At 40.2% G+C, this 17,669-nt stretch overlaps 1 protein-coding gene across 1 annotated transcript; it reads right to left on the bottom strand.

Moving 5' to 3' along the window:
• LOC115629823 (sex peptide receptor) lies at window positions 1–12,950 on the bottom strand. The gene is made up of 4 exons (XM_030526394.1): window positions 12,371–12,950; window positions 8,908–9,038; window positions 5,865–5,926; window positions 1–730 (listed from the first exon to the last, which is right to left on the bottom strand). Exons 1-4 carry the CDS (start codon window positions 12,948–12,950, stop codon window positions 1–3), a joined length of 1,503 nt encoding a protein of 500 aa, XP_030382254.1.
• Window positions 12,951–17,669: the final 4,719 nt, after the last annotated feature.

The raw sequence follows: 17,669 nt of genomic DNA, 5'->3' as shown, positions 1-17,669 counted from the left end.
CTAGAGCACAGTCTCGTTGGTGTTCGTGCAGGTGCGTGGGCCATTCACAATCGAGTACTTGGACGAGCTGTCCTTCTTAGCAATGATGCGCCCCAAAAATATCTCCTTGAAAGTCTCACGGAATTGTCGCGACATGCCGCAATAGATGCCAAAGTTAATCGGATAGCTGACCACCAGAAAGAAGTTGGTCATCATTATGAATATATTCGCGATGCCATAATCCAAAAACTCAATGATTAGCGAGCTGACAATGTGCATGGCTGTAACCACAGCAATGGGTATCTCGGCAATAAGGAACACCGTCACCACCACAATCAGCATCAAGGTGGTGCAGTTGGACTCGCGCAGCTTCTTGCACTCCTTCTTCCGATTCTCACGGAAGAGCAACTTGCGACGCTCCTGCGCTTGCCGCATGGCCACAAAAAGCAATATGTTCAACGTCACCAGAATGATGCACGGCGCCAAGTGTACGAAGAGCACGCGAAACATATAGTAGCTGGTGAAGTACAGATCCACGCCGACATACTCGTGCACCCACAGCGATGTCTCCATGTGGCACACCTCAGTCTCGTTCCCATTCCATTCGATCTGCAACGGCATGTAGGTGCGGTCAAAGAAGCGCGGCAACTGATGCAGAAAAGCCAGCAGCGCTATGTAGATGGTGCAGCGCTTTACTCGCGGCATGGTGCACCAGGTCCTGGCCATGGGTGCGTGGCATACGTAGATGTATCTGCGTGGGCAATGGATAAGGCGAAAAGAGAGAAGAATATCAGGATTTTATCTATATTGAAAGCCTATTTTTCATTCCATAAGTAAACTTAGATATACTTGTATATATGTATAACCATTTCAATTGAGAAAGTTGGCCCTAGAGTCTTTCCTTTAATTAGGAGATCCCAAAGAGTTCAAAAATAACGGGAATGGTAGGGCAGTTACTTGCAGCTTAAATTCTTAAAAAGAGAATTTAATTGATATTGAAATTTGTTGAAATTCGTTCAATCCTAAGCCCTTCTCTCTGCAAAAGTTTTGCATGTTTTCCAAATATTTCAGCTCAGACCTATTATAACTTTTCTATTTCTGTCTCTAGCTTGATGCGTGTTCTATTCTCGAATGTAAATTCCACCAAATTACTGAACATCTAGGCAGAATTGTATTGTCTCCATGTCTCAGGCAGCCTCCTCGTGCACGTGGCCGAGACGCCAGACGTATAAGCCTGTTTTGTGCCACGCCCATTGGTGCACGCGAATGAAGCAAATCTCAAAAGCTAATTAACTTTGTGTTTCATAATTTTCTAATTAAGCTTTTCATTGATTTGTAAAGAGCAACAACGGAAACAGCAACAGCAACGACGACAACAAGCCAAATCAATTGCTGGTCGCCAAGCAAACCCGCCCCGCCCCGCCCCGCCCACCACTACCACGACAACCATTCCAATTTGGTTTGATTTGGTGACTTCAATGGTCCAGAGCTAACTATGCAATTAAACGATAAAAGCGCAAGTCCCAATACTTGGAAGTCAGCTGGCGAATGTGTATGACAGCAACAGTTACCAGACGAGGCAATTGTGCGGGCGAGGGCGAAAGTGCTGGAGCCGGTACAGCGACACTTCACAGGAAACTCTTTGTGTCCTTTCCGTTAAGTCACGATATTGGCATCACGTTCTTTTTTGCCGTCGCTGCGGTCGCACAGTCCAGTCCTTAAGCAGATCAAGCTGGGGAGCCGCATGGCTCGCCTAATATGATTAAACACTAGTCATCCAACACCCATCGGTGGCCCCACCCAGACCCATTTTGCCAGACCGTGTCTGGCCTAATTTATGCGCACAATTTCGATCCGGCTGCGTGTACACTTCAAAACGACTTCCAATCAATCTCTTATTGAACCTTTGTCAAGCGGAGATTTAATTAAAGTGAATAGCTTAAATAAACAAACTAAGCAAAGGCGTTCAGGCCCATAATTGAATTCATATTTAAAAATATGTAAATATGTTGGCCATTTTCTAAGTTCATCCTAAAGTGTTTTCGCAGTGCTCGGTATAAAATGCGCCAAGCATTTTAATTATATATTCACGGCCATCAAAGGAACCAGTTGATGACTGAAATCAATCTGAAAACAATCTGTTAAGTGCCATTATTTCCCTAAAAGAAAAACGCCAAAAATTTAGGGTAGCCCTTCCAAAGCAAATCGGAATTAATTTAATGGGCTATTGATTTTTGCACAAAACGAAACAGCAAAGAAAAAGAGAGAGAGAGAGAGAGAGCGAGGTAGAGAACAAATTAGAAGTGTAACTAAATGTAGCAGAATTCATTGAAATGTTTTTAAAATCATATAACCAATCAATTACTTTGAATTTACATTTGAAAATAATATTTATAAATAATATTTCCTTGGCAAAAAGCCGCATAAATGGGTATTTTCATCATAGTTTGATATAAAAGCTAGATATAATATGTAGAGGAAGCATAAGTCAAATAAATAGAAGAAATAAAATCTTTTTCTTCTTTGGGTCGCACATTTGTCAGACGCCATTCAAATGCGATAAGAAAACAAGTAAAAGAGCTAAAGTCCGACTTTGAAATACTCTGCACATACTATATGCTTACAATAATTATAGAAAATAAAAAAAATTAAGAAAATTAAAAAAAAAAAAATTTTTGCGTCTGTGTGAGTGTATGTATGCCTATGTGCATCTATTCGTGTCTGTGTAAACATGTGTGCAGTCAACCAAAGCACCAACATCAACAACAGCCGCGGGCAGCGATTGAGCAGCGCTTGAGCAGCAAATATATTTATGGCTATAACTTCTTGTTAAATCGGTCTATCAGTATGACTTGGCATACGGACACATAATAACCAACTGGGGGTATTTCCCAAATTTTAGTTCGAAATTCCAAGAATTACGGGAGTTAGAGAAAATCGCGATTTGCGGGGTAGAGGGGGGAGGGAGGGAAATTCCAAAATATACATTTTCGGGAAATCAAAAAAATAAAACAAACTCGTAGAGAATACACACATAAGGCATCTTTGTGCAAAATTTTGTGTCTCTATCTCTTATAGTCTCTGAGATCCAGGTGTTCATACGGACGGACAGACAGACAGACAGGGCTAGATCGACTCGCCTTGTCACGCTGATCAAGAATATAAATACTTTGTGGGGTCTGCCACGCCTCCTTCTGCCTGTTACATTTTTCAGCTCCCGCAAACCTAATATACTTCTGTACATTTCATGTACAGAGTATAATAACGCGAACCTGTTCACTAAAATATGCATTGAAAGGAACACAATTGTCTATTATTTTTTCAACATCCCCTTTAATGTCAGTCACATGATGATTTGTATATACATACTATGTATATACAAGTAGTATACATACAAGTATATCGCAAATAGCAAACAAGCTTGACAATTCAAAGAATGCTGAATCAGCACTTATATGCAAGCACGCAGCATTTGTGATGCATTTTTGGGATTAATTTGTGGTACTTGTGTTTGCACAAAAATATATTATATAACAACTTAATTATGCTTAAATTACGGATATCCAGAATGAATTCATTTCGTGTGGCAATAAGCTGGAGAGCCTGAATGTGAAACTGCGGAAAAGACTGAATTCTGCGAAATAATTTGTGGCACGTGTTGTAAGTTTTGTTTCATAGTTTGTAACAATGCAGACATGCAACAGTAAAATAAATATTACACCCACATAAATCCACACACACGCACACACAGAGACTCACACGCATACACCCACACACGTTTGCTACCACATACAAGTAATATACGCGCTTGAATGGAGCTCAAGTGGCGCTCTGGCCGCAGGCAGTGATGCAGCAAAAACAGTCAGTGGGATGGACCCCCAGTCTAGCAACAACAACAGCAGCAACAATAACAACAACCACATCAAACAATGCCCATAAAAACACTTCAAATACAATGAGTTGACAACAAGAGCTACAGCAACAACAACAACAACAGCAGCAGCAGCAATAATAACAATAAACGTTGACTGTTTTATCGCGCTATTTGTCCTTTGGCAATTTTCAACGCGTTTTAGAAAAGGTACGACAGCGTCTCCCCTCGCATACATACCTACATATTATTATTTAGCTATTTAAGCTACACACACACGTATACACACACACACACACACACACACACACATCAGCATTCAGAGTGGCCACTTGAAGGTTTTATTTCTGTACGAGCCCAGGCGCATAATGGCACAAATATTTATGACTATTTTTTCAACTGCCTCCTTTTTCGGGGCGCTTTTTAAAATTTATTTTCAAAGCTGTAAAATTTATTATCCGCGTACATATATTTTTGTGTGTGTGTGTGTGTATAGGCAGCACACACACACACATAGGCACCCACATGTAGATGCTAATACGAGTAGAACAATACCCTGGGACCGTGTGTTGTTGGCCCTCAAGTGGTCGCCCGTCCGACGACATTTGAGCCACTTCAAAATATGTAGCTATATATTATATACATAAATATATATAAATATTTAATACACATACCAACATACCTGCCCACATCTGCAATATATCACATGTACAGCTTATGTAGCCCATTCCCAGGTTAGTTTATTGTTTTTCACATAAATTATATACACTAGACAGCAGGTGTTTGGCTGGCATAGTGGATATTACGAGTAGTATGTTGTTGGGCATAATAGGAAATAAAAATGAAGTAGGTTAAGCTCATCGTAGAAAACTAGCTATTTGGAGTAACTAATTCGCAACTAATGCTTGCTTCTACAGAATTCGCCAGCTAGATATGAAAGAAATTTAAGATGCTTCGTAACTTGGAACAACAAAAAAAAGAGAGTTTTGCACTTTTTAGCAAACAATCTGAAAGCAACAATTTAAAATGATGCCACAAAACTTGTTAATATTGGAGTTTGAATGGAAAGATTAATAATAAAATTATAATAATAATAAGAGCTTTGAAAATAATTGATTATAATAATTGATTATAATAATTGATTATAATAATTGTTTATAATAATTGATTATAATTTCTGGATCATGCTTCAATTCTGTCGGACTGTGTAAGTTATAGCGATGTTGCCAAATGAAAGACGCAAAAAATGAAGCAATTCGTGGCAACTGTACAGATACCTATTTGTTACGTATTTCCTGATAATGGGCACTTCATTAAACACTCGAGCCTGCGATTTAATTTGGATTTTGATGGCCTCTACTGCCAATTCCACAGTTGGCTCCAATTTATTGATTTATTTGCACTGAATTGGGGTTGCAACTATATAGTAGTATAGGCTGGCTTATGTGACTTATGTGCAGGAGGCGTGGCAGTAGAGACATCAGTCCTAATGGCAACGGCAGGTGTACGAGCACTCACATTACTCATACGTACTGTTAACTGCGCCAAGCACTTTGTTTGTGTGCACACACACACACACACACACACACACACACATACATACACACTACACACATCGGAATGCATAGACACAATCTCCGGTTTGTCAGCATAATTTGTATGCTCAAGGCTATAGCTACAATATAGCATTGACATTTTATTTTGTCACACACCGGCCGACGTCTGACAGTGATGGCGATGCCATCAACTGACGAACGACTAAGGAATGAGGACTGCCTCTCAACTAACGACAACGACGACGACGACGACGATGACACTGTGCCGCTGATTTATTGAGTCATTGACAAGTCAACAAGCCAGTCAGTCTCCGTGCCATCAGGCAGCCAGGCAGCCAGGCAATGTTTCAATAGAGACTGCTTTTTGTTTATTCTTGTTTTTTCTTTGCCTTGGCCGGCGCTGAGACTCTTCAGCTTGTAGTGTGTACAGTGTAGTCTAATTGCAATCGCATATTTACCTTTGAACTGCTAAGGCCAACGTCAGCCATATAGAGATGGTGTGCCACATGGCCGGCATTATCTGTAAGTAGGAAAAAAAACACAGAAAACGCAAGTGGCTGTCAATAAATGAGTCGTAAACAATGCTTGTGGCAAGCACTACAGGCCACACAGGAAATGGGGATGGGGAAAAAGGGCGGTTGTTTTTATTACTAACTAGCTATGGTAAGGAAACAAATTGGTAGGATTTCCCATATCTTAAATTTATACGCATAATTATAGTGCTATATAGGTATATTATACCGTTTATTAAGCAACTATTGACAATTATCTCTGGATGACATAACTATAAAAACTATTACTAACGTAAATAAATGTTGTGTTCTTTAAGCTTAATGGCCGATTCAAGCACTAATTTGACTTTAAAAAAAAAGGCAAATAATTTACACACATATTCGTCATGATATTTAGGCATTGAAGTATAAAGTATGTATTTTCTATCATTGGTTATTGGTCTTCGATCGCGGTACCACTACCTTCAAGGCGAACGAAATTTAAAACTTCTACTACAAATTAATTAAGCTCATATTATAACTGCTACCAATATTATAATGTCTATGTATATTATCTTACTTCTATTGTTATACTACAACAAATCGTACAAATACTACTAACAATACTTTCGCTTATACTTGTAATACTAATACTATTACATCGACTACCACTACTATTTCAAATACTTCTCCTCATCTTCCCGCCTCCTTGCTGCTAGTTTAATTAGGAACTGCCATAAAGTACACGAAAACTTATCAAAACTTATCAACACAGAAAGTCCTTGCAATCGCCTTCCATTCTGGTAAACAGAATCTTAAATTTTTGCTTTAGCAGCAAACAATGCGCCCGCACATGTCCGCTCCTACTGCATACTATACTCGTACTTACTATACTAGAGGTTGCTGTTTGAGGAACATAAACATGAAACATAAACTTCAAGTAAAGTAAAAGGGAGAATAGGAAGCAGGAGCATTTTTAACTCCAACTACAAGGCCGCTTGGTAGTCATTACACAGTGCCCTGTGCGTGTGTGTTTGTGCCTGGGAATGTGAGCTGAATTTTATGGCAGTAACACGCACAGTCGCACAGATAAACGCTCCAAGCAGCGCCCCAGCTCCATTCCCAGACGAATCCCATGAGAGGCCTGGCACAGCACGTACCCGAAAGGCAATGGTCGTCGGCGTTCCATCCCCGAATCAAAACTCCAATGCTTCGGAGCTGCGAAGCCAGTAGCGCTGCTAGAACAATGCCATTTTATCAGCTCGACACTACTCCATTGAAGTGAGTAAACAGTTTTGCTTTATGCGTAGCACAATAAATTGAAAATGTTGATTAATCAAAGCGAATGCACGGCGCCTCGCAAGATGATGATGGTGTAAAAGGCACGAATGGATGACTAAATGACTGAATGATTGAGTGGGTGGGAGGATAGATGGTAGATGGTAGATGGTGAATGGTGGATGGTGGATGGATGGCGGATGGGGGGTGCTCTGCGGCAGGTGGCAAGAGGTAAGTGGCACTACCGACTTCTATAATGCTGACAGAAGTGACAAAATGCAAAAGTAACGTAGCAGCAAATAGTACGATAACGATAAGGTCGACGCGTCGGCTGTTTTTCTCCAAGGGGAGGGTGCAAGGTGCAGGGCGAGAGCAGCTCTGTCGAAACCCTTATCGACAAGCATAATCAAAAGCATAAGCAGAGAGAGCATACACGTAATGCGAGGGCAAAACAAAAGCCGATTGATAATGACGGGTTAGTAACGGAGTAGTGCACAGTCGAGTCTCAGACTCGGGGCGATAATAACGCAACGAGGCATTTTATTTAGGTCAATGAATTCACCAGAGTTGGGGACCTTGCCTAACTGGGCTAACCCGAAGGCGCAACGCTTTGTACTGTACAGACGAAATTTGAGAAAGCACAAGGCGTCGAAACAACACATAAACTCTAAACTCCAACTCACAACTCACAACTAAAATATATGAGAGTCCCTCGGGGCATATTCTAGTGGTGGGTTGTGTGACATGAATGAGCAATTCCTAGCACATTGCGTGCTTGAGTAATATTGCAATTAACTGGATTAACATATATATTCATACAGAGCCAAGGAAAAGCATAGTATTTGAATAGGATTTGACATGAGTCCTTTGAGAATTACTTTCATAGCTTCTGTTTCGATCATTTGTCAAAATCATGCACAAAGGTATTCTAGATTGCGTTCCAAATCAAGTTAATATTTAAAGGCATTTGTAGTTATTGTTACTGTTAATATGCCTCACATATTAATAGTGATTCTTATGACTAAAAATATATAATCATGCCAGTTATAACACAAATTATCGAAAGCTTAACATTTTTAAGAGATTAGATCGATGTTAAACTTTAAGAATTCCATTAAAATTTTAATGAAGATTCTGTCTAACTATCATAAAGAAATATTTGTAGACATTAAAGAAATGTTGTGCCATGGAACTTTTTACAATTTTAAGTCGAGCTTTTGCATTAAAATAAAGATTTATTAATTGGTTTCTTACTTTAAAGCTGCCTATCTCTCATTCTAATTAATTTTCAGAAATATTGTGCACTTTTTTTTGAAAAAAAGAGAAAAAACAGGGATATGTAAGGAAATCCTTGATAGTTATCCATTAAGCTCTGCTTACCGCACACAAATGAGTATACTCTTTTAAAATACTTGTCTATGATTTTTAACACATTTCAAATATGTAGAAATTAAGAATCCTTTCGACTTCCATTCTCTTGAACAAAATTTGTAATATTTTTATTTGATATGTTTATGTTTCAATCCCGACTTAAGCGCTTAAGCAAAAGTTCTCTATTATTCTAAAAGTATATGCGATTTCGGTTACACTGTCAACAAAAACAGTTTCGATTGCAACAGCCAAAGGTTGTTCTGGACAAATTCAATACCGTGATCTAAATCATCTGATACTGTTGTGATACTGTGGTTTTAGGGTTTGTTGTTTTTGCTTTTTCGTTGGCTTGCTTACTCACCTCATTGAAAATGCTGTAGGCCAGACACATGGAGACCGGATGGAGGGGCTTGTAATGATTACCAAATGTGTACATATACCAAAGTCCAGGGGCTGGAAATATGACCGTCAGCATATCGCATATTGCCATGCCTGAAAAAGAAGAAGAAGAGCCAACATCAAGTTCGGTAAACAATGCGAGCAATGCCAGCTATAATCGCCAGCGCCATCGCCATCGCCCCCTGCATCCCCCCCTCTGTGACGAGTGCTTAACATTTGAGTGCAAACATTCAACTGACACGCGAGCCATTAAAAACCGTAGCTTGACAAATTAGTGCCGTTGCTAAAGCATCGCAGTCGTTGATAAATGCCAATTAAATCTCTGGTACCAGCTAAAACAACAACAACAGTTAGGAACAGTAAGGAACAGTAAGGGCCGCACTTCCATTAACTGCGCGAAAATTCAATTTAGACATTATTTCCGTTTTTTCCTTTGACCATTTGCTAATCCACTTAATCGTTTTACTCTGCATTTCATCATTTCAAGGTCATGTTCGTGTGGAAAGCTTGGGTGCATTTAAAAGATTTCTCTTGTACATACTATACTATACTATACTATTAATTGCAAAGCTAATTATATTCTATTATACTATACGATTATTGGTACCGCTTTGGGAACAATTTTGTTTACTCAGTGTCAACAGAGAACGGCAACAGATTTCTAACAGCGATACTCTTTTAATTCGGAGCCCTGCCAGTCTGTATTACCCGTACTGTTGATGCTGTTGTTGTTGTTGCCGTTGGTTGCTGCGTGGGAAACTCAATTAAAATTCTCATGCTTTACCCTCCTCCCTCAGACTAGGACCCCTGTCAACGAACGCGATTAAAAATTAGTCGCCTTTCATTTGCCATTCCGCCAGTCAAGCAGTGCAGTGGCAATGGCAATGAAAGTCACAGTAGAGATCGTTTATGGGAGAACTTAGTAAGACACTGGTTTTATTTTAATTAATTCATTAATTATAGCCTGTACCCAAAGGGTGAAAGGCTATACTAGTTTTGTGCGAATGTATGTAACACACAGAAGGAGGCGTGGCAGACCCCACAAAGTATATATATTCTTGATCAGGGTGACAAGCCGAGTCGATATAGCCATGTCCGTCCGTCCGTCTGTCCGTTCGTCTGTCCGTCCGTCTGTATGAGCGCAAGGATCTCAGAAGGTACAATAGCTAGAATAACCAAACTCGGTATCCAGATTCCCATAAGCCCTAGACAGGTCAAGTTAATTTTTTTATTCTGATACACCCCCCCACCCCCCACTCCCCCGCAATTCGTGATTTTTCCATATCTCCCGTAGTTAAAATTAGGTAGCTACATCCCGTTAGTGATTATGTGTCTGCATACCAAGTGTCATCATGATATGTCAATTCTAAAGAAAGTTAAATAAAATAAAATCGCTGCCCACGCTCTGCTTGTACCGCTGCCCGCTGCTGTTGTTGGTGCTGCTGCTTGGGTTCAACTTTGTGCTGCATACATACACGCATATAAATACGCACAGACACGATTCTGATGTAAATGTATGCTGTTGAAACTGTACATGAACATGTCTTTAATTTAATTAAATAATTTAATCAATATGCTTTTTAATTAATAAAATTTTTTTATTTTATTTTTTCCTTTTTTGTTCCTTGCTCGGCTTTAGCATTCTTTTCTTGTTTTTTTTTTTTAGGTAGTACATACAACTTCATACCGGTACTATGTAATGAGTATTATTGCAGGTCTCTCTTTCATGTTAGCAGTCTAATTCCCCCGCTCTCTCTCTCTGCCTCTCTCTCTCTCTCTCTTACTTAGCTAACGGTAAATTCTCTCTCAAATAATAATGCAAGCTTGTTGCATTTCCTTGCATTTTCCTTGTAATTAATCACCTATTTGTTTTATAATAAATAAAATTTGAAGACTTACCTTTCGGTAAATAGTTTAATTTTCAATATTTTTATTTATTAATATTTGTATAACATTAGCTCAAGTAGACCCAGAAGGTTTATTGATTTTATTCTATTACAACTGCATCTTCGGATATATTATATACATACAGATTGACGGGAGGTAGACCTCCTAAAGCATATATTGTCCTTCAGCATTATATTCCTTAAGCACCATTTCTATGATTATTAAATACCTTTCGGGAATTAGTATAATTTCCAATATTATTTATTAATATTTGTATAACATTAGCTCAAGTGGACCCAGAAGGTTTATTGTTTTTATTCTATTATATTATATCTATATTTATAATTTATATTGAATGAATTTATATGTTGTTCCCATATTGCGATACATAGTAGCCTATCCTTGTACAGATATTTTAAACTGTTCTATCAACAAAGGCCCCTGTTTTCTGTGGTAGAAATCGCAACGACTGCGTACATTTTTCTGGTTTTTTAAATTGTTACGCATAGCTTGGCATTCAACTTGGCTTTATTTACTCGTATTTCAGTTTTTTTTACATGTCGTTAGTTGTTATCCCTAATTGGATTCCACTGTGTTTCAAATTGCAAAGCTCAGCAAATCACAAAACTTCTGCTTGATTTAACGAGGCGGCCCATTAAATGGGGGGCGCGGGCGATGCAATGGCATGGAATAAAAATAAATATGTAATAATCATAAAAGTAAGCTCCGCATAATGCCAAACTGTATCCTGCAGAGACTTTGCAACATTTTGCGGGCGTTTCGAGGAAGCGCAACTCTTGCATGCTGCAACAAAGGCTACAGCCGTCGACTCTTTGCTCAGAATGATTGCAGCGCTTAGTCTTGAAGTGCACACAAACGGCTCATGGCCTCGGACTGGAGGTATGGCAGAGCCAAGTGGGGTGGGGTTGGGGTTAAGACTCGGGGACTGGGCGACTTTGCGACTGGGCGGCTGGGCGGCTGGTTACGTCGTTGCGAGGAGGCTGTTCTGTTTGCACGCCACATGTCAAGTTGTTACGTTATGTGCGCTCATAATGGGCTCTTAAGCTGTTGACACACACACACACACAAACACCCACGCACACATCTACACTAGCTTACAAACATGTCTAGGACGCTGTGGCCATTGTGTGCCTAGAAGATTGGGAAACGAAGGACAAGGGCATCCGCATAATCGATAAGCGGATGCGGAAAATATAAATATCCCATACAAAGTTGACAAATTAAAATCTCCAAAGTCAGTATGAGCATTAAAAAAAAATCAAGTAATGAAAAACAACAACTACAATATCATTAAATATTAAATATTAAATTGATTTGAAATTTCTTGATCAATTATAGATATGAGTTTAGAATTTTAAACCGCAACTGCTCTCCCTTCCAGAAATTTTCCAATGGCATATTATAAAGCTTCTATTACACAAGTAAATCAATGAAACAATAAAGAAATTCGCAAATTATTACATATTATTACAAGTATATTCAATGAAGCGACCTTCCTCAATCCTCCCAATACTCACCCATTAGTACAAAATTAGTTGGCGTTGCCATGCTCTTCTTGCTCAGCACGAGCACAATCAGCGAGTTCGAGATGATGGTGATGATCAGCAGGAAGGGCATACAGTAGCCGTACAGGGGCAGGGCGTAGTCCAGGGGTGAGTCGCAGGTTAAGTTCCAGTAGGACATATTGCCATCACCCTGCCGGCATTGTCCGGCCATTTGTTGCTGATACAACGCATAGTCCAGACTATCGTTGCCACTAGGATAGCTGTCGAGCAGGAACTGTGACCCATTGCTCTGGGCAACGGCTGGTCGGTCCAAGGCGGTCACATCGACAATACTGTCGGCAACGCGCTGTGCTGCCGTCAATGTTATTGCTGCGCCGCCCTCCCCCGCACCGCCTGCGCCACCACCACCGCCGCCACCGCCCGTGCCACTTGTCGCACCCCACGGGTACAGCAAATTTGTGGCGGCCACATCGTATGAGTAGACGGAGCTATTATCCATGCTGGAGGCCACAACGACTGCGGCTGCAACAGTCTTTGTGACTGCTGTTGACATTTCCTGTAGTTCGAGTAGCAGGCCGTGCTCACCGTTCATGGCCATATCGGGCTCTCCACTGCCCTAAAAATATCACTTGATTTGCTAACCGGCTGCTGCAGCTGCAGCATCACCGCCAAAACGCCGCCTCAGTACTCCTCTGTTCCACTGGCAATTGTCTCGATAGTTCGCCAAATTATACTTCTCACTTCAATTTGCGACTCGACGCACGCCACCGACAACTGGCCTGTTTATTTGATTAGCTTTGACACTGGCTATTGCTTTAGTTGCCTTGGACACAGCTGCTCTCATTATTTTTTATCGTCGAGGTTTTTAGTCTGAAAGTATACAAGAAAATCATTTTAGTAGGAAATTCTTGGCACACAAAAGTACATGCAAAGAAGTTGCCCACTGTTCCCCGAAATTGGTCACAAAGCAGTCATAGGCAAGCTGTTTTCCATTTAACGACATCAATTCCATTTAAATGCTCATTTTGAGCTCAAACAAATAAATTGTCTTCTCAGTCTTAATTAATTCTTATGAACACTTTGTATTACTGCTTAGCTGTTTCTAAAAATTACGTATACGCCACATATTCCCGCCTAATATGACGACATTTTCCCAACCTAATTTTTTTATGGGATTCTGCTGCTTTATTAATGGGAAGAGTTGATTCTAAATGTTCGTTACATTTTTTAACATCAACACAAATGTAAAATTTTAAATACATATTATAAACTTTATATTTGTTGTAATAAATGAGTAATCAGTTGATTTAACAAAAGCAACAAATGAAAATAAATAAATAGTAATTTGTTTATGTCAGTTTCTTATGTAAATAATTTTAGATATTTCAGGTGCTTATGTGCATATGTCCAGTTTCAGAAAGATTGTGATTACGTTTTTATAGCCACAAGTACAACGACTTTTTACTCCCTACAAAAATAGGTACTGAATGGGTTGTCTTGTGAATTCTGTTCTGCCACGAAGATACAGATTTGTAAATGGTGCCAATGCAGTAGTTCCAACAATTACTTATTACTTAAAATCGTTCCCAATACTGCCAGAGTTCATCACTAAATAGAAATAGAGAACAAAGAATTCGAGCTGCTGTTAGAAAAACACTGTTTCTAAATAAATTAAACGACAGCTGGAAATATATGGAGCCATAAAAATCCAAGTGGCTCTGCATTAAACACCACTTCCTTAAACAAGTCCAAAAACTTATGCAATATGATCAAGGTAGTACGGCGCATTGTCAACAGCTCCTTAACAAACCTCCAATCTGCCACCCCAGTTAAAACTGTCTCAAAGGCATATCCTGTCGTTAGCATAAAATGATTAAGAGGTCCTAATGCGATTTATGCGATTTTAGTGGGTCGTTAATAGCAGCCGCCAGCCAGGCGGACAAAAACCCATAGAACCGATAACACTTTGGTGGCGATGATGGCGTCGCTGATGATGACATAAAGCCCTGGCTGACACAGTCTGTTGGAAATTGTGTTGTGGTTTCGAAATGCAAATGCAACAACAAATCTGTTGTTTAATTTAAATTTGATTAAAAACTGTGAAAAGCGTTCGGCATTGACATTCAATGTATTTATTTATTTACATATTAATGTAACCACATGGCTGGCATTTGAATTTGTGATAATACGATCAACTGAAGTGCAAACCAATTTCAACCTTTAAGCACACTTGACATTTGACAGACAACAATATTCAGGGGCTGTGGTGCAAAATTAATGGCAAATTTCCACTACAAACTTTAATTTGACTGTCAAATACATGCAATCAATATAAACTTGGAGTTTATGGAGCAAGTTTTTGACCCTTTCATTAAAATAGTTGAGCTTTACATTCACTCGAAATGTTTATTTTAATTCTTGGAGATACGAGTATGTAATAAACAAAAGAAAAGTTTTTGACGAAAAATATTTGTTGTTTGTAGAAAAGACGTCACGCTGGCTGCTATTGATATTGCAGCATTTAATTCGTTTTTCTCGCCTTCAGTGCTGAGTATATGTAAACATTTTCCAGGTACAAGTAAGACGCTTAGCTGAGAAATCAAGAAGGATAAAAATCACAAGCAACTGACTTCGTTTGCGTATTAGGTTCACCGCCTCAGTGCAAAGATATACGTGTATATAATGGAATGCTTTCAAACACTTTAATTTTAAAGTGTAGAATTTCTCACTTCCCTAAAAGATAAATGTAGAAGAAACCCCTGCATATTGGTGCGCTGTTTGTTGCCACAAACGTAAGCTGAGCCAGCCAGTTTTTTTGCCTATGCGGTAGCACCCTCAGGTGCCATTGCTGGGAGGAAAAGGATACCAAACACTAGCAAAAGAATTATTGGGCTCTTTGCGATTTCATGGAAATTTGACAGACATTTGTATGCGGACAAAAGTGCATTCCATGGAATCCCATTACCATGTCTTGTGTCTGATTTGTTCTTTGAACATTCCTTAGACACTTTTACTGTCTACCTTTGAGCCGATTCGAGTACTTTTGCCATAAACTCGTATTAAATCTTTCAATCAAAGAAAATTCTCGTAAACCCTAAAACTCTTATTGAATGTCTGCCTGTCTGTCTGCCTGTCTGTCTGTCTCTCTGAGCCTGTCGTTCTCAATAGTTTTTGCGCTCATTGCCCTCCTTAAAGGTCCTTCACATTTTTTTCTTTCTTTTTTTGCATTAGCTGGCGAAGACTGGGCTTAAAAAAGTAAATCGAATAAGGTAAAACAAAAAGGAGGAGAAAAAGAAGAAGTAGCCTGACCCCACCGCTGTGGAAACTTAATTGTTCTTTTCGTAAAAAGCAAATGAAAGCCAACGCAAGCGTAAGCTCAATGAGACAGGAATGGAAAGAAATTGGGGAAATTGGAGCAATCGGCTGCATGGCCTTCGAATGGCTTAAGCAATTTTCCATTTCGAATGTCTTCAACTTTCGCTCTCTCCTTCTCCCTCTCTCTCTCTCTCTCTCTCTCTCTCTCTCTCTCTCTGTCTTTCTTTTTCTCACTATGTGGCAGGCAATTTTCTTTGGCATTTGTTGTCAGCGCTGTAATGAAATGCGATTCTTGAAGGGCAGTCGTCTGTGGCAGGCCTGCTTATCGAGAAGCTTTCGAGCACTCGTTGCATACTTGTAGGCGCTCTATGAATAACTTTCCTTAGCCGGCGCGTAATTCATACGAGTATGTCAAGTGAAGGCATCAGAGCAAATAATTAATTCCCCATATACGTAGACTAGAAAATGAAAATTACACTCGAGCCCCATTTGGGGAATCTTCTCTCTCCACAGAGAGCAAATGGAGAGAGAGAGAGAGAGAAGGACGCTGATAAACTCGTGCAGATAGCACAAATTGCACTTAATGTCCTCCGTCAAGATTTCAAAGACGCTACAAACACATGTACTACACAGGCAGGCAGGCAGATGGACAGACGAACAGACACTTATACACAATTTGAGCAAATTTCACGCCAAGTTGCTGACTTAATCATTTGTAATCGTTTAATGCTGCATGCTTACTGCGGCGGCGGCCCCACACGCCCGATGCCCCGCCACGCATACGGAATGAGCTCTGAGCGTGTGCCAAACAAGTTGGAAGAGCGTGAGGAAGAAAGCGGCGAAGAGTGGGCGAAAAGAGGTAGGGAGCAGCCAAGCATTTAGCCTTAGGCTCTGGCACAACAAAAATTTTCCAGACATGTCAAATTAGTAGTTCACATACGCCACGCTCTCGAGCCTAGGCCTAAGCCTCATCCTCTGCTTCAGCACCCCGCCAGTTTTCTGTGGCGTGCGTGGTGCCCGTTCAAAATAATTTGGCCGACAACGCTCAAAGCATTTAGAGTGATAGTGTAATCGCTAAAGCAAACTTTTTCGATTTGGGAATTAAAAAAAAAACATACACAAACACACACACACAGCAAGCTAGGAATGGCATGAACAAGAACGGCAACTTAACAGCCAGAACTTAAGCGAACTCGCCCCCCGGCCATTGGCCATGTTCATATCTTAAGTGGGGCGTCCAAGCGCCAATGCCAAAAACGTCAAGAAAGTTTTTGGTAACGCGCTCAGCTGGAGTTTTTCCACTTATAGGCAAAACCAAGCCGTATCCTCCCACACCGCTCGGTCGCTCGGATTCGATGCATTTCTCGAAGTCGCGGCCTACACCCAGATAAGTAATAAGCCGGCAAATCGCCTTGTCCCACCCCATCGCTAGTTGTACAAATTGGCCCATGGCCAGGCGCTAAACTTGGCACGCAACACAAGCTGTTGCCTAGACAGCCTCACGGTCCAGACATTTGGGTTGGCTTGGATTGTTTTGGGCTGGTGGGTTAGTAGACTGATGGGTTGGTGGGCTGGAGGGTTCCTTAACGCTTACATTAGCCGCTACACTTATTGCAATTTCATTTTTATCGTAAAACTTTCAGTGCTCATTGACTGCGCTGCTGAAAGTCGGCAACAACAGCCCCCAATGGACCATCGTGATCGGAATTAGTTACTGTTAGTTGTTATGACGCCCCACCAATCGCTGCTGCTTTAAAATGCACAACAATACGTATAATTTGAAAAGCGTAACTGCAAAGAAGGACTTCCGCAAAAGCCCTGTAATTTGGGGGAAACCAATTGAAATGAATGCAGGCTGAGCTGCAAATCCATTCCCAAATCATAATCTTTTATATAGCATCCGCTTCATTCACATATAGGCATTACAAGTGAGCTTCAGGAGATTATTTGTAATATCGACCTTTACAGAGAAGAGTTATTAACCGGACCAATTTAA

The sequence above is a fragment of the Scaptodrosophila lebanonensis genome, unplaced genomic scaffold, assembly GCF_003285725.1.
Source record: "Scaptodrosophila lebanonensis strain 11010-0011.00,11010-0021.00 unplaced genomic scaffold, SlebRS2 tig00000165-arrow-arrow-pilon, whole genome shotgun sequence".
NCBI classification, from domain to species: domain Eukaryota; kingdom Metazoa; phylum Arthropoda; class Insecta; order Diptera; family Drosophilidae; genus Scaptodrosophila; species Scaptodrosophila lebanonensis.
The sequence above is the reverse complement of the archived record's forward strand: the minus strand, read 5'-3'. Positions and strand labels throughout refer to the sequence as shown.